The sequence below is a fragment of the Amblyomma mixtum genome, chromosome 5 (assembly GCF_055824585.1).
Source record: "Amblyomma mixtum isolate Tamu chromosome 5, ASM5582458v1, whole genome shotgun sequence".
Taxonomy (NCBI): Eukaryota; Metazoa; Arthropoda; class Arachnida; order Ixodida; family Ixodidae; genus Amblyomma; species Amblyomma mixtum.
Genome location: NC_143016.1, coordinates 60,482,218 through 60,500,478, shown reverse-complemented (window position 1 = coordinate 60,500,478; position 18,261 = coordinate 60,482,218). Strand labels below are relative to the sequence as shown.

The 18,261-nt window shown below is 45.4% G+C and overlaps 1 protein-coding gene across 5 annotated transcripts in view; it reads right to left on the bottom strand.

Moving 5' to 3' along the window:
* The window catches only part of LOC149342368 (adenylate cyclase type 5-like), a 236,149-nt gene that overhangs the window by 51,242 nt on the left and 166,646 nt on the right, over positions 1–18,261 (bottom strand). For all 5 annotated transcript variants that reach the window (XM_089544648.1, XM_089544649.1, XM_089544647.1 and 2 more), the window contains one exon: positions 2,032–2,181. In XM_089544648.1, the coding sequence (XP_089400774.1) occupies positions 2,032–2,181 (150 nt within the window). The remainder of the gene's footprint in view (positions 1–2,031; positions 2,182–18,261) is intronic.

The window sequence follows — 18,261 nt, the reverse complement described above, 5'->3', positions numbered from 1 at the left end:
CGAAGAAGCAGAAACCATTGCTTCTCATTGATACCATATAACACCGGCAGAGGACGCAAGTTGGCGCGATGCTGCAGCACTGCGACCATCGAAAACGTTCCCTGAACTCGCGTCGCAACCGGAAGGAACAGGGCCCGAGCGCTGATAAGGGGGAATTCCCGCAACGACGGCGACGCCGGCGACGCTGTGGTGCGCGTAGATGATTAGTTCTACCCAGACTGGACAGGCGCCGAAGAGGGATAGAGGGGGAGACGGTGCATACGCACGCACTGCGGCAGCCCACAGCACCAATCACTGCGCGCTTGCGCATACTTTAGTATGTGAGCCGCGCGCCATGGTTGCGTGCCTTGCGGTGAAAGCTATCCCGGCGGACTGCAGACGCGCCAATCAGTGGCTGCAGCTCGGGGCCTAGACGCGAATAAAGAAAGATTGAGAGCAGAGAACCAAGCAAAGGAAGACATGAGAATAAAGAAGGAAAGGGACATAAAAGAAAGGGGGGCGATCGGGCGCCACGTCCTTGGCCCTATTGGCTTCCTCGTGTAAGGCGCCGACGTCTGTCCGAGGAAAAGGACAGCGCGTCTGGAACATCCTCATTGCGACCGCTGTGCGCGCTCGATAGGCGTCCGGAGACAATCGCGCGGCCGAGCAGCGCGATGAGTGCGTCGCAACCGCTGTCGTCCACCGCCCCTGCTGCTGCTGCTTCTCCGAGACGACGCGGTGACGAAACCGGCGGACGCGTGTATATATATCTGTGCGCTCGGGGGAAGGCGGGAGGATATTGTCCACGCATGCCGGCCGCGTGATATCGCGACGAGGCCTTGGGCGGCGAAATGTTGCAGGCGCACGCATGCCTGTTAATGAACCGCATATCGCGCGTTGGTGCGTGCGTGTGCGCGAGGTGGCACGAAAGTGGCCGACTTCATTTCAGAGCGTCAGCTGCTGTAGCCAGATACCAGATGATGATGGCTGGTTGATATGTCTGGTCTGACTGAGGTGCCGTCAGGGGAAGTTACAGGGAGCGGCTCCTTACCCGCATATATACGAAAATTTCGCTCGGCAATAATTTTCCTAGAGCTTAATTCTCATGGAACGCTCAATAAAAAGCTGATCATTGTTGTTAAAAGTAGAACATTTCAGCAATGTTTGCGAAGCATTGACTTGAAGCGTTAAAACATTGGTACATCGCGATAAAAAAAGAAAAAGTTCCAGAAAAGTTAGTCTATACTTCAAGAATCGATTTTAAGAAATAAATTTTTTTCTTGATGTTTTTGGAGTTAGGACTCACTTCAGCTAACGGAACTATGTAGTTAAACCTCTTCGTTTGTGCCAACTATAGATTGTGTCAGTGGAGCAGCTCACCACTAATGGATGGTACATCCTGCATAGCCGGTACATAGACAGCTTACGGGAAGGTGAATATATGAATGCAGCGTGTTTAGGCTGCTGTTTCCAGAGTGCTGGGAGAGTGCATTTTCTCCGACATTTGGTGGTTTTGCCAATAAAACTTCGTTTGCGTGGAAGCTTCACATACGTCGTTGATTTTGTGGAAGCTTAACAGCATAACCGTGGTTTGAGTGTCTCAAGCGTCTCAAGAACTTAGAATACATAGTAGACAAGTTGTTTTATTACTTTCTACCCAAAGAAATGGTTTTATAACATTTTGGTAATGTTTTTGTACCAGGATGTATTGAGCTGGGTCAATCAAATTTCATATGAAACGCGATGGCCGATTTCGTGTATAAACACAATAGAAATAGTCATTTACGAACCAATTTGTTCACATTAGGCTCTACTGTGAAAATGAATAGCTTCTTAATTTAAACAGTCTAGCACCATTCCGCAATACAATTTAAGTAGGATCAAGCATACCAGCAGTGCTTTGTACCCTTTTATAAGCATTCGCACTACATCCTCATGAAAGTGCAGTCTTAACTTCGATAGCAAGAAGCGGTAACTTTTTCCAGGACCTTAAAACCTGTACAATCAAACCAAGAACTCTGTATAAAGGAGCAAGAATAAGCGCAGGCTTACCTGTTTTTGATTTTCTCGCTGTATGCTTAGTCTGGACTCGATGCATTGCCTCGTCTCCAGGAAGGCTTGCCTCTGGGCCGCCTTGCTCGGGTAGTGGGAGAACATGCCGATGGTGTTCACCGCCACCAGCAGTATTACGTTGCACGTGACCTGCACATCCACCAGGAGGAACAACGTGCGGGGCCGTGAGGGCACGGGTTGAGCACTGACGTCATCGGTGACCTAACGGACCCGAAGCGAATGAGCTTTGTGCCAGCCGAAAGAACACAATGACCGCCTCTCTTCAGCGTCATGATCCTAAATCAAGCTACGTCTAGTGCAGTACTGAAGACGCTCCCATTGAACCCCAATTAAATGTCATTATCCTGCGGAAGCGCCAGGCACTTATCCCAGTAAGTTTCCATAACTCGTCACCAAACTGCCCGACTCTGAGAGGCCAACAAGCCGTCGGTTATCTCTTCTCTGCAATGCATGCCTTGCCTAAGTTCGTTTTCTCTTTTCGACTGCTTTGACGAGATCGATAACTTGAGTTTAACCGAGCTCCACGAGCCTCAACGTATTACAGAGAATCCAACAAAGTGGAAACAACATCTCTCTCTCTTTCTACCTCCCTCTCTCTCTCTCTGACTCACACACACACACACACACACACACACACACACACACACACACACACACACACACACACACACACACACACACACACACACACACACACACACACACACACACACACACACACACACACACACACACACACACACACACACACACACACACACACACACACACACACACACACACACACACACACACACACACACACACACACGCGCGCGCGCGCGCGCGCGCACACACACACACACGCATGCACGCATGCATGCATGCAGCTGTGATGCTACTCGCTAACGTAGTCTGCTATTTTATGAACCAATAAGAGACAGACGTGTTCTTCCTTGGTTGATGACACGTTTACCCTGTTCCGTGACTACTAAGGTACTATCAGTTATTTGAAAACATTGCACCTGGATTTCCCTTCCGAACAAGTTTCTCGTCTAACCGTAAGGCGACCAAGAATCGGAGGGATGCTACTCAGCAGGTACAGTGTGCCCGCATCCCACCCTTCTGTGTCACCTAAACTCCCTCATCATTAAGCCCAATATGCACGGCATGTAGATATGGTGTGGCACATCGTGTAAACAAGACATCGTGATGGGAAACCCGATCACTCCTGGAAATTCAAGGTGCCAGCGCGAACCAGCCCGTGTCATGGAAGCTCTCTGCCTGAATGAACGTGCGAGTGTGTTTTAAGTCCGAGAGGCTGATACGAGAAGGCGGACAGATGACTTGCAAATTAACTCATCTGTCTAAAAGGAAGCTGAAGGGCGTTTTAAACAGTTGAGTGGGAAAGGCTTTCAGTTTACATTAAGTTCGGGCAAACAAATGGCAGACTTTGCTGAAAGCAGCACATAGATTTTAGAAGGAACAACGAAAAATTTTGAGTGAAATAACAGGTTAATGTTCACTGAAACTCGTATACTTTTGAACGTTTGAATGGACGTTGCTGAAAGTTTTATTTCACTGCTTCGGATGCAATCACAAGCACGCAGTAAGTTTTTTTACGATGACAAACCGCAGCCCGCCACCAGCGCGGAAGATTTTCATTATAAAGTGCAACACCATCGTATGAACAAATAGATTCGTGGCCATCTTGACGGGTTCACGCGGACGGGCCTCCCGGCAGGGCCTATTGTATATTCACGCAGCCAGGCCTCTATCGAGTGGACTTCGTTTGTTTTCAGGCTCACTTAACAAACGCGTGTGCAGCGCAAATTTCAGATAAAAGGTAAATTTACAGGAGATCTAGAAAAGAAATGCACGGCAGAAAGTGTTCTATCGTAAACATTTGGAGCTTCCGTTCTGCCTATAAATGCAAAGGCACGTTATTGGACGGCCTCCGCTTACGGGATTTAAACAGACCCGGGCGAACGTTAGACGCTATGCCACTTCGTAGGCTTTGTGCGGAGTAGGCGATCAGCGGGCGATTTGGCTGTAACATCCCACGCTGTAGGAGGTGAAAGTGGGAAGGGACTCTTGAAGAAATCGGACTCTCAAGGGAACCGTATTTGCGTACGAGCAGCACGGTTCAGTTTCAAGAGGTATAGTGGGCCTGTGTTGTTCTTCCACTTTTGCGTGCCTTGTAAACGCGTTATACTACTTCTTGAGAGAAAGTCGTAATACGGACGAATCGACGACACAGGCCCAGCTTTCATGGCCATCACTTTTGATTGTGAGGCAACTGCGGACTGTTGTAAGATACTGATGCGAATACGTTGATGGGAATGGTTTAACTTCTTGATGCATGCGTAGCAATACATTGCCTATAAAGTTTATCCTACGCCCGCACCACGTATACATAAAACTGGCATAGGAAGCCAATGGGGCGCGTTTTTGGCAATAAATATAGCAGAAAATTATAAGCATCCCGAGAAGCGGTCTACGGATATATTGATTGTTATAGTGGAATCTTGGGATATGCGAAAAAAATGCGTTTAAAAACAACTTCCCGTTGAAAAAAATGCGCTTGTCCAGAATTTCCAGGAATGAAAAAAAAAAAGCACAACGAATGCCGTAGTATATAGTGTCACTAATGCAAAACGATAGTCATCGCTCTATCCTGCAACAACAACCACCGTCGCGTCCTGCATAGTCATAAGCACGCATTCTCAGCAGGTGCCCTATCATGCTCATCAGCTTCAAACTCTCGTTATCTGTCGGTTTAGAACCGTGGTAATAAGCCATCTCCAGCACAGTAAGCTAGAGGATTTCAGTACAGAGTTAGACCACACATGCAAAGCGCAGAGCTCTTCTAATGCCGCTGGAATGAGGCGAACATTTCAATCGGTCATGCTCTTTCTGCGGGACTGCGCAGCTGTGAAGGTTTCTGTGCCCGGAGTCGTCGCTAAGGATCTTGTGCGGCACAATGGAGGCTATACGGATGCTTCGTGCAGCTTCATGACGGGGAAGCCTCTGACTTGTACGGACGACTATTGTTCCGTGGTGCCGAGCTGCGGCAGTGCATAAAGCACGAACGAGACCTGTAGCATACAGCGCTTCTTCGGGTAGTGACCAATGTCTGAAGCTTAGAAAAATACTTCACTCGAGGTGGTCACGTGGACGCACTGCAGAGACGTAAGGAGCCTTAGGTGCGCGAAATGTGAGAAAGAAACATATAAGGCCGAATGAGGTAGTTTGGTCAGAGTGCGAGAAATATAAGAGCAAGAAATTTCATGCATTTGTGTTCAGAAACCAAGTCCCCGTAATGTTTTAGCGGATGAGCACTTCGCGAATGGGGTTTGAGGTTCTTCCTCTCTTCCGCTGAACACCCGGGAAATGTACAACCGGGTAATCGGCTCACTTACGAGACGGGAAAAAGCATATCGCATAAAAGCCGAAAATCTATCTAATTTTTCGCTTTGTGGCGCACTGTCTACGGCGATGTGCAGCTGAAATCGAGTGAAGTGGAGTTCGCGGGTTCGACCACGAATTCACTGCGATCGCATTTTAATGAAGGCATAATGGCAAAATACTTGTATTCTGCGCGATCTAAGCTTATGTTTAAGGGATTCAGGTGGCCTAAATATGCCCAGGTACGTCCCCTACTATGCACCTCATTGCCGCTCTCTGTGTTCGCGCAAGCTATGCATTTATTTGTTTGTTCTATTATTTATTTTTTCCTTACTCATAGAGGCCGTCTAGAAGACAATATGACATAAGGCGGAGAGCTTGAAACCCACTGCAGTGGAATAATAACGAAACTTTTGAAATTGCTGCAAAAAAGTAAAAAAAACGTAAAATACGTAAAACCATCAAGATTTAGAGTAAGGCGACTGTTCAGGATAATTAAATTTGAAGAGAGACCAAAATTTTATAAATATTTACTATCACTACATCTGCATACGGTTTCCAAGTACAATGCTGACCATCCATACAAGGTAAACCTCTCCTGAAATGAACTCAGTTCGCTTTTTGTTTTTAAATATCGGCATCACCCGAACTACGTATTTCGAAATAGAGCGAGTTTTTCCCCGCTGAAAACATTCACCTGATTGCAGGCCAGTCACAACTCATCTCGTTACCATTGTGTTTCTTCGAAAAGGCTGCCTAGGTGAAAGAAAAAAAAAACAGAATAGTCGACAAGCGCTCGGTAGCTCATGTACAGCCACGCACATCGCGTGATGCATCACACGCACATCGGCCTTCAAAGCCAGAGAGTCAGTTTCAACTGTGAGGCTCCCGCCCCGGCGGCTATGTAAAGGACCTCCGCGAGTCAGCTGCGAAGCAGCTGCGATAGCTTCCTGCGCACACAAATCATGCATTCGCGCTCTTTAATTTTATTTTTCTTTTTCAGTTCCCCATTTCTCTCGTTTGCTCGCAAGGCCGGTGCTTTCCGCTCACGCGCACTCTTTATACGCCGTAAAGCCGCCGAAAGCTTTTGATTTACGAACTATCGCGCCGTGAACAGAAAAGAGCGTCAGGTTATATGGAGTGTTTGGCAGTCGAGAGGGGAGCTCGTATTCGCCGGGTGTGTTTGATGGCGGTTACGAAACGCGGCTTCTTTCTCGCACGCTTTGTATTAAAGTTCTCTCTCTATCTTCCTGTGCTCTTAGTTTGCTCGCCTTTATTCCGCCGCTCTTATCGCTCACAAAGGTAAACAGAGTGCAGACACACTAAAAGGAGTAAGAAGAGAACAAAGAAAAAAAGACTGGGGATTCAAGACCTCTGAGCAAACACTTTGATTACATGCATAGAGGAAGGGCAGGTTAGGAGGGGTGGGGCACCGCGCGGTATTAGTGCACTATATCCTAGCAGTAATGAAGTCGATCCCACACGTGACCCCGTCCCGTGACAGAACGCAACACGCAGGAAAGCAACCAGGTAGGAATATGAGTAGATCGGTAGCACCAGGTAGCAGTAACACGCTACGACAAATGAAATGCGAACGAGAATACGAAGTCGTCAGCCTTCATACTCTGTCGTGTTTTACTGCGGAGTACGTAGGCACGCATCAACCAAGTTAACTTCTCCACGGTAGCATTATGTTCACTCGCTGTTATTCCGGCTCCTGAGACAAGCTGCGCAGGAGTTGGAATGAATGAAAACGGAGAAGCAACGATTGTATCGCAGTCCTCACGTGATCTGGAACCTGCTTCTGACTTCACGTCGACCGTTAGGCTGCTAAAACCGAAAACCAGTGGCTGAAGCTGCAGGGGAGGAGCAATTAAGTTATAAATAACTCGCCGCGCGCTGATGAGTTGTACTTGACGAATCATGACTAATAATTACTTCCTGGGAATCATCGCAAAGGGAAAAAACAAAATTTCATGAATCCACCAATGTGAAGAGATCCGCGTCTATGTAATGGGACGATGGATAAATATAATTAATGAAGAGGTAAAGGCTGAAGCTACCCGCCTTCAGGTACCATTGTCCCATGGCGCTCTAAACAAAAAGGGGCAAAAAATTAGTAACCTCTACACTAGCACACTCCCTTTTATAGAAGGATGTGGACTAGAGGATAGCTTACTTCTTCTTTGCTCCCACATTGGCATATTCGTGCTTAGAATGCATGCCCTACGCGTGTCGGCTACATTCTCGGCTCAGGCCATCAGCCAGTGTCGATATATCGCGCAACTTGTTAACGCCAAAAAGTGGAAAGCCTTATCGGGAGGGGAGGGGGGGGGGGGGAATTACGTCGTCGGTCATGAAATCCGCCCATTGGCTGGAAGGAAGTGGTGTCCCCAGAGTGGAGATGACGTCACTTCCGGTAAATTGATTAACAGCTTCTAATGCTATCGCATTGCCATCACATACGGTAATTAGGTGTCCCTGTAAATTTTGTTGTAAGGAAGGTGTGGGACAGTCTCTATAGTCATCTGTTTCGACTTTGACAGCCCATGCAGGAAAGGAAGAGAAAGTAGAGGGTTATTATTATTAATTTTTTTATCCCTCGACTACAAATCTCAAAGCGTCCATCTCCTGCGTGCGTTATGCATTTACCGTTTCATTTTGGTATTTTTGCTTTCTGTTTACTTTTCACTTCCCAAGCAACCCTTTATTTCTTGTCCATGGGAAAAATTCATCACAAAAACTCTCGGTGCACCCCACTTCTTGGCCGATCCCCCTGCTTGTGCATGCACCATTGTACGAGGTTAACAACAACAACAATCAGCGGAGGTCGACCTACCAAGATTAGCTGCCTGACGTGCTCTTCTCTCGGCTTGTGTGGTAACAGAGGGAAGCTCTTCGTTTATCTTCGCACATATGCGCAAGGAGGAGAGCGATGGAGGCCGGGCCAGCCAACAAAGAAGTAGTTTGCATACGGGAAGCTTCGACGTCTTCTCTTAATAAACCATGTGGTTAGGGCCTGTTAAAAGCGACGCACAAGGTAGATACGTTTCGTTCAACGTCTAATCATGAGAGCATACAGAAGGAGGCGAAAACAGTGTTTCGCACGATGATAGAAAACCTTGGTCGGCACGCAAACACATATGAGGCCATTCAGTGTGTCGTGGCACCCACAGCCTGCGGCACTCAATGTTCTTTCACAACACAGTGTTTGGCGCATGCGTATTGTAAGCAGAGAAAAGAGGGAGACAGGAGGGAAGGGGCGGGGGGGGGGGGGGGGGGGGTACACACTGGCTTGGGTTACGTTCCGCTTGTTAAAGCCATACGTGTCTGTTGAAGTTTGATACGGTACACATATTGAATTGCAAATATTTACAGCGAAATTCAAATGCGCGAAGTAATTTAATAAATAAGCCTCGGCGCATAAGGGCACACAAGTTTGTTGGGCCTAACTATACTTTCTACCTGTGTTTTACCTTTATTATTATCCTCGTGTATAATGACCTTTCTGGTCTTTTATCTGACTTTGCCGGGAGTAGGACTTTTTTATTTTTTTCATTTAGAGAGGTCAGTGTAGGAAAGCATGTAATGAGGCTGCGGACGGATGGAAGACGAGCTTTTCTTTTGGTGACTCCTGTTACCTTGTTACCCAGGTGGTCGAAATTTCCGGAGCCCTCCACTACGGCGTCTCTCATAGCCTTAGTCGCTTTGGGACGTTAAACCCCATAAACCAAACCAAACCAAACCTGTTACCTTGCAGACTTCCGTTCGCCAATAAATCCATCCTTTCCGATGCTCATGAAATAAGACATGATCTGAGCCAACAGAAAACCCGTTTTCCTAGAATCTTATAGTCACCAGAATCTTAGCATCTACAATCCTCGAATCTTATAGTCCGCACAGTGTAGCAGGAAGCAAACGCACCCGCAAGCACCACACGTAAGACGCACACTAAGTAAAATTTGTATGAGAAGAACTCTCGGGCTATTCGAACTCGACAGAAACACAGTGACAGTGCGAGCTGTTTGATCCTGTACTTCTTTTCGTTTCATTTCCTACTCGCAATCTGCTCTTAGAAAAGACGAAATTTATTTTTCACAGTGCCAGCTGTTTAACCAGACGTCGTCCAGACCTCGCCCTTGTCTTCCAGGTGAAATGACGTATTCAAGCCGCAAGGTCACGTGGGCAATTTAGATTGTCATTTGATCCATTAAAAACAGAACAGATGACTGTGACTTACTTACAGAACATCACTTGCCTTGACAGCTGACAGTAAAACCCACGAGAACAACCGCTGAACTTTTTTTTTCTTTCGGGGGGGGGGGGGGGGGGGGGGGGGGGTTGAAATCAAACTGAAGATACCCCTATCTTCATGAGCAGATAAAAGAGAACGCGCATGCTACTTTTCGTACACGAATGCATGCCTGGAAGCAGGAGGCAACGAAAGGGAACACTTTTCACTTCAGTACACGACAACGGATCATACGCACGCGTTCTCTCTCCAAGCGGGACAGAGTCGCCGTGGCCGGAAATTAAACCGAGGAATTGGATATCAGCGCACCGAAATGGAAGTGCGAGCGATATTCTCGGCCTCCATCCACGATACAGCAGCCTATCCAGTCGCTCTCTCCCCCGAGAAGATGCGAAGGAATTGCGCAGTAGCGTGTACGATATTCTGACTCACCTCTTGGCTCGTGCGCCCCGCTTCCTGTCTGTCTACTTCAAAAAGTCACCAGCAAAAAAAAAAGAACAAAACAAAAGCAAATTGCCTCCTACGATACGCATACAGTGACTTGTTGGTTCCTTGTTATATAACTTCGCCCTTCGAATGTGCGTCAGTGTCGGATCAGTAAGGGCTCACTGCAAGATGACGAGCAGAACAGTTAGACTAAATATGAAACCGTCAAGCATAAGAATAGAAGGACGTTATAGATTGCTCAGACTGGGTATGAATAAAGCGAGGATCTAAAGTAATGGACAACGTATACACGTAGGACACATGCAAGAAAAAAAAAATCACTTTTGCGAAATGTGTGCTGAAGAAGAGGAAATTGCTGCTCGCTCACAGTTTGCTTATTACTTTCACGACTTTCTGCTTTCGCGCGGGAGGCCGTGATCGATCAGGCGAGACAGGATTTCGAAAGTCGCCCTCCTATAAATTCATGAAGCTCTCAGGCGTCAACACATCCGCGCATTAACTGAAGCATACTCCACTGCTTGCAGTTAAGACTTTGGACGTGAGGAGCTTTATACACCCATGTTGATCTAGGGACAGTAAGTACCCTGTATTGGATGCTTCTCTGGTTTGTTTTATGTCGTGATGCGCTCGTGTTCATCGATAAGCCGACAAACACTTCCACATTCTCACACTAAACAATGCTTTCGAAACGCTTTTTTGGCCTTTTCAAGCCAATAAACGAAGAAATAACTAGTTAACGAATCAAACATAGGTTGATTCTCTTGAGCACTGAATTTACAAGTTGCGCATTCCAAAGGGTTTATCTCGCTCAACCGCGCATAGTACATTGTGATGTACAGCTGTGTTATAAGGTGCTTGTTTTTTGCAGTATAAGAAAACAGCACTAATCATTCCTGCAGACTAAGTGCTATCGGAAGTCATAGAGTAGGTACTTATTCCTGCTTGATCTTCTCTTCAAGAATTTTGCAGCAATCGAGCGCTCTGAGCAGCCTTTCCAGTTAGTTACTTCGTCTCAACGCGTTCCCTGCTCCCAGCGGCTAAATAACTAAACTGGACTAGACCAGACTAAACTAAACTAAACTAAACTAAACTAAACTAAACTAAACTAAACTAAACTAAACTAAACTAAACTAAACTAAACTAAACTAAACTAAACTAAACTAAACTAAACTAAACTAAACTAAACTAAACTAAACTAATCAAGGGCCCGTCCCTGCCGTTCTGCATCTCGTCCTTGTGTGTTAAGCGCCGCGCTGTCAACAACTACCCAAGTTTCTCGCATTTAATTCCCCATAAGATTATCTGGTTTATGGTTATAGGGGTTTAACATCCCAAAGTGACTTTGGCTATGAGGGGCACCGTAGTGAAGGGCCCTGGAAATGTCGACCACCTGAGGTTCTTTAACGTGCACTGACATCGCACAGTACACGGGCTTCTAGAATTTCGTCTCCATCGGAATTCGACCACCGCTGCCGGGATCGAACCCGCGTCTTTCGGGTCAGCACCCCAGCGCCAAAACCACTGAGCCACCTGCCGCACGTATATTTAACTAAACATGCGTCATATATTACGTTGCATGTGTCTCAAGGCATACGTATCAGTCGAACAGTGCATGGATAAAGGCCATGAAGAAAGAGTTGTTAGGTCTACGGCTATAATTTGTGTGTGTGTGTTGGGGGGGGAGGGGGGGGGGGGGAAGGGGGGATGTTCATGGGAATATCCAGACTTTACAGATATATTTTAGTTAACGCTGAGAAACTGAAATTGTTCTCAAGTCTGATGAGGGTACAAACGCAATCACAAAACGACTTCAACGCGAGAGAAGCCCCAAATTATGGCTGCTGCAAAAGTAGGTGACACAAGAAGGTAGTGCACAAGACTAACTGACGGGTTCGAACGAGCACCTGCATGGAGTTGCATTCAGTGTGTTTCTAAGATGCATCAGTGGTTTTCCCGTAGAGGTAAATAAACACTATGCAAAATTCAGTTCCATATAGCGATCCACGGGCGCAACTGCACAATAGAAAATTCTTGCTAGTGTTGTTAATTAACGGGCGCAAGCAGAAGTCTGTAGGAAGCATCCGCTAATCGCGGGGTCAACGGAAACCCTGTATTTTTTTTTGTTCTTGTTCCGCTGCAAGCATATTTTTTTTTTTATATAAAGAGGCCAATGGAATTTTCAGGTGGGAGGAGGAGGTGGGGGGGAGGCACTAGTATTAACTACCATACCTAGTCTCTCATCGCCTCGCTTTTTTATCTAAGCTAATTGCTCACATCAAGCGGTATCAAAAGATAATGTGGATTTCGCGGAAATTAAACAACGGGAAAAGTAGCACGTGAAGTTTCACCCTGGCTGATCGACAAGCTACACAGACGGACAACATTTATTCGTATGCAAGTTACACTTGCCAAGGTCTTTCCTCAGTCAGTGCATTAGCCACACTTCATGCACGCCAGACATGACGACCAACAGCACTGGGCTTCCGAATTAACTACCCGAGGAACTAATCAGCGCACGAATCTCACGGCCAGTCAGGCATGACCACACCTGCGAAAAAAGCTCGAAACGCCACAGCACTCGATAACGTTGCTCACGTGTTAAAAAAAAAAAGAGCTCTGCCATCACATAAAATCCTCGGAAACCCACATTCGATGCTTTCAACGAGAGTGTTGTTCTTACACTAAACTAAACAAGTGCGTACAGGGCGAAAAAGGTGCAAACGGTTTCAGTGTGAGCGTGGTTTCACGAGACGCCACAATAGTATAATCTCGTTGGGTGCCATGAGTACGACCCCCCGTCCCTTGCGTCAGAGTTATACCGGTTTAACAGCTTAATGAGTTATATAAATGCAGCGCTAAGATGATTCGCGGCTTCTAGAGAAGCTGACCGTGCCAGGTGCCGTAAAAGGGTGCTGATAACAACTGGGCGGACGTCAAGCGTATAGAGGTGGACATTAAGAGAATTAATCTGAGGGGGCACTAGCTACTCGCTGCTCTTCTCGGGTGGTTCAAGGACGCGAAAAAAAAAAAAAAGAAAGAGTTTCGAGAAGGTATTTTTGAAACTAAGAACTATGAATCGTCCTCAGTGTTGCGCTCAGGGAACTGCGAATGCGCCCAGAAAGCTGGGCTGCGAATTTTCACCTCTCCAAGATTTGCTACACCTAAGAAAGTAGAAAAAATCAAAATAGTTAAAGCGACTGCAAAGATTGAAGATTTCACGTACAGCTGGGCGCTTGAAAGCCGTACAATACAGATCGCTTTCCAACCGCCTGGGTAATAGCCATTCTTTCGAAACTCCTCTGTTTCTTCTGGGCAGTTACAGTAATTGGGCAGCTATAGCTCACCCCCGTATTACTCCCGAATAAGCGTATTCGCCTTTGGAGTGCAGAGACAAATACGCATTGGACCTGAGAGAATGGTGAAGGGCAAATGTTATAACGTTAAACTCGTCACTACGTGAGAAAAATTATGGTCATCACCATCATCATGACTTTGTTGCCAGTATATAGATTCTGCGCTGCGTATGACGCGAAATGTGCAGCGCCAGCTATGAAAAAAAGAATGACTGCAAAATTGTATCTTCGTTACGCTAAGACGGTCTAAGCATTCGAATGTTGTCGCCGCAGAGGTATAAAAGCACTTTAAGATTAATGGCACTCGATGGACAAGATAAACTGGGCTTCCAATCCTTTAGTTTATGGCTCTCTAAGCGAGCTCCTAAGAACGCTTTGGTCCGCAGCAAGCTAGGTAGCCTCTAGTGCCAGCGTGTTGGCAAGTCGCCGCTGTCATTCGCCGCAGGCTGATATATGAGAATGGTTTCCGGCTCGTGAATCCGGTACCAGGGCGTAATGTTCGGTAATTTAAAATTCAGATTCGCGCTCTGAAGTTTCAAGCAAATATGTGTTAGTATGGCGTGGAATGTAGAAGCACCACGTTTTTTTTTTTCTACTATGTAAAAAAAAGAGATAAATAAACAGAAAAGGGTAAGGGCCCAGAAGTTCTGCCCTTTCACTTCGTTTTTCCTTTTTGCATAGTTCGTGAATCTTCAAAGTGAGCTTAGATGGCAGTGGTAATCTAAAACATAATTCGTTGCCTTAATGCGTCTCTGCCTTTTTGAAGTTCACGAGGACGTTTCGATTTTTTTATTAATTCGCGCTGGATATATCCAACAAGTAGCAGTCACTACGTCTAAGAATATTAGGCTACAGTAAGTCATCCCTTTGTGCGACTTCACCAGCAGGGAAAATTTTCTGATGACTACATGGCATTTTTTTGTTTCAGTTTTCTCTAAGCTTGTGACGTCTTATTAGGAATTTTAATACCTTAAGCGTACCTCTCTCTAACAAGGAGAAAGGTTACCTTTAAACATTTTCGCAATAATTATAAACCTATTGTACGCAATTCATGCAACCAACCAACTCGCCTCACCTATCTCACAATGCATGCTTGAATAAAAGCATGACGACGAAAAAAAATAGCGAACAGCTAGGTACGTTAATGCAAGCCAACCATCCCGCTTTTCATTATAATGCGGTGTCGTGGGCCCTTCGTGTAAATCGCAAATAAAAAAAAAAACGACACACATGTACGTATTTTAGATGTCTCGCACTGCGCCAAAGTGAAACGGGCAAAAAGTCACAGGCACGAGTGTTTAACAACAATCAAATTCAAACTTTCGCACTGCACAGTGCATCGGCAGGCTCACGGTCAAGTGTGACGCCCTTCATGCAAAGCCTCATCGAGGTGAATTACCTGTGCCGTTGTACATTGGCCGCTACACGAACGCATCTCTTGTCAAATGTCCTTCTTTGTCGAAGATAACGCAGATCTTAATTGCTAGCTTAGCGTGAGTGCGGGAAAACGCGTGGACATGATAAAAACACAATCACGGACCTTGCAGCAGAGAACCACAAGGGAGGAGATCCAGAGCTCTTGAAAGTTTAATAGGAAAGTGCAGTAAAGAAAGCAAATGCTTTCGATCGACGGCTCTAAACATAAAAAAAAGGTGTGTACAAAAAGGCGCTCGGAACTTTTTTTTTTTTTTAGATTGATGATAGCGTAATTATAACGTTAGCTATGCTTGTAAAGTTACCGAGGGTAACAAAACTAAATTGAATTCAAACCACGAACGGTCCTTAACAAAGGCAACTCGGTAAGGTAATGCGAAATATTATAGAAACGGTCAGGAGAAAGTTCGAAATACCGTAAAATCCTATGTATAGTGCAATGAGCGGAATTCTGGCTAAAAAAAAAAAAAAAAAAAGGTCTGTACTTTCCGCATTCAGTACGTTGTCCGGAACCGCTGTATTGTCGGCAATCGGTACATCGAATCACCTTAAGCACTTCACTTTGTTCTCGGCGATATTGAAGAAAAAAAAAAAAGCTGTATAGTCCGCATCTACAGATAGTGAATGAAGCCCAAAATTTTAACTTTTAAATACGTTCGCTGCATAATGACGTCACTTCATTTCTAGATCATAAAACATTCCGCGAGAAAATATAAACTGATCTCATGTAGGGTTCGATCCCTTCTGCGGGCCTTGCGTCAACTTTTATTTATTTTGTTTTTCTGTAGTGTTGTACCAGCCTCTGTGGAATTCTGATATGATTACAGACATTTTCATGCCAGTTACGTTTTGTTAGTTTTTATCTCATGTATATTTTTATGCGTGCCTTTAGCGGAGTTCGGCACTGCAAACCAGCACGTCCCCCCTCCTTGGTAATCTCGTGGGGCCCATACGGAAATAATAACATAGATGAAATTAAATGTATAGCCTGCAAGCTGTACACCGGAATTCGCGGCAAGTCTTTCACAGCCCTACCTTTTGGCAGAATGGCGTCGAACATTTCTTTCGTCAGTCAACCAGGTAACGTTTTCGGGTCGTGAACTGCCCGTTAATTAAAAAGAAAAGTTCAAATGAATTACAAGAACGCAGATTCCACATGCGGCGAACATGGTGCGCCCATATACAGGGTGTTTCACCTAAGACTTTCAGCAATTTTTAAAAATAAGCTATTTGAATTAGATGCGCGCTTTTTCTGGCATAGCATTGTCAGTGGTGTAGTACATCATAATTCAGCTAAGACGTGCTAACTAGCAGGCTTGTTAACCAATATTTAATAGTTAACTTTTAAACTATTACCGTTGGGCTGCTTAATTATTGAGAGGCATGCAGCCCACCGTAAGTAATGTCCATATCCGTTTTTAGAATTTCGAGAACGCGATTATCCTCGGCGCTGTGGCCGAACAAATTTCGCCTACATCGCGCCAAAATACATGCGGTTTGAGAAGCTTGCAGGCAAAGCAACCTCTCCAGTGAACCTAACTCGTCGAAATAGCCAAAATTTGTCGGGCCACAGCGCCGAGGATAATCGCGTTTTCGAAATTCTATAAACGAATATGGACATTACTTACGGTGGGCTACATGCCTCTCAGTAATTAAGGAGCCCAACTGTAATAGTTTAAAAGTTAACTATTAAATATTGGTTAACAAGCCTTCTAGTTAGCACATCTTAGCTGCATTATTTTGCACCACACCACTGACAATGCTATGCCAGAAAAAGCGCGCATCTAATTCAAATAGCTTATTTTTAAAAATTGCAGAAAGTCTTAGGTGAAACACCCTGTATAGAGATGAGGCTGAAGCCTAGTGAGGTAAGACCAACAAGTCGCCTTTACTGCGCTAGCAGTATAGTCTTCATTCAACGGAAATGCCGTGGTTCGTGTGTCCGAAGCCTCTAACCAATTCCACCCATCTCCACCCAACAGAAACCCACGCAACCGAGCAATGAAAAAACAAATTGAGGGAGGAGTGCGAAGGTATTTATTAAAAAAGCGGAAATGTAAAAGCTAGGCGAAATGTACAATCGATACTGCCAACGCCGATTTATCGCATTGATCGTCCGCCAATATTTTTTTGTATTTTTGTTACACTAATTTGTTACTTTCACTGAGTCTCCCTAAGTAACGAATATGCGTTGTCGGTTTTGTCATGAGTATTGCGGAATAGTCTCGCTGCTTGAATATGGGCGTCGACAATTCATTCATTCATTCATTCATTCATTCATTCATTCATTCATTCATTCATTCATTCATTCATTCATTCATTCATTCATTCATTCATTCATTCATTCATTCATTCATTCATTCATTCATTCATTCATTCATTCATTCCACACTACAGCAGTGTTCGCGTCGCGATGGCAGAAACATAGCGGCCAACATGCTGGAGTATTACTCCATGCGCGCATTTCCACAGCGTTGCCCCTTCTCGCCGTACAATGGTTGACACTGGCGTTTGGTCCATATCTACATATCTAACATATCTAAATGTATCTAAATAAAAACATATCTAAATGTCCATCCATATCGACATCAACCACTGCGGTGCCTCAGTGGCTACTGCGTCGTCTGCTGAGCACGAGACGGGGAGCCGATTTCTATGGAGGCGAATGCCAAAGCGTTCACGTGCTGTGCTATGTCGGCAGGCGTTAAAGAACCCCGGGTGGATGAAATTAATCCCAAGCCCATCTCTACTGCTTTCTCATATCCCATATGCAGCTTCGGGACGATGAACTCAACATAAGATGCCATTTCGGTACAAGCATAAAGCCGACTTCGAATTTTCATTGTCACTGACGCCTTTTTGTATCAATATCGGTTCCATCTCAGGTTCAGCTCAGAAGTCCGCGTTTCACATAATTTTGACAGGGATGGACCGTTTAAGTAGGGAAGGTTGCGCGCATGCTGCTAAGAAAATATATAACACTGAACAGAAAGAAGTAAAAAGGGGAAAAAAAAATGCCCTCTAGTGCACTCCCTTTCAGAGAACAGTTGACTCTCTTTTTACTCCCATATGGGCGTATTCGTGCTTAGAGTGTAGATTAAAAGAAGATAGTCCTTTTAAAAGAAGAGGCATGCGTTCGCCAGGAAGTAAACAGTGATACAGCTGAGTGTATATAAACACGCCGTATCAAGAACCATAGAAATAAACGGTGAGCAAGACCGGGGTGTATTCAGCCATTCGAACGCGAATGAAGCGTGCAAATATTTGGCAGTCAATGACGGTTATACTCTGTAGACAATTTCCTGCTAACTCCGGGGATTCTTATGCAGGTGTATA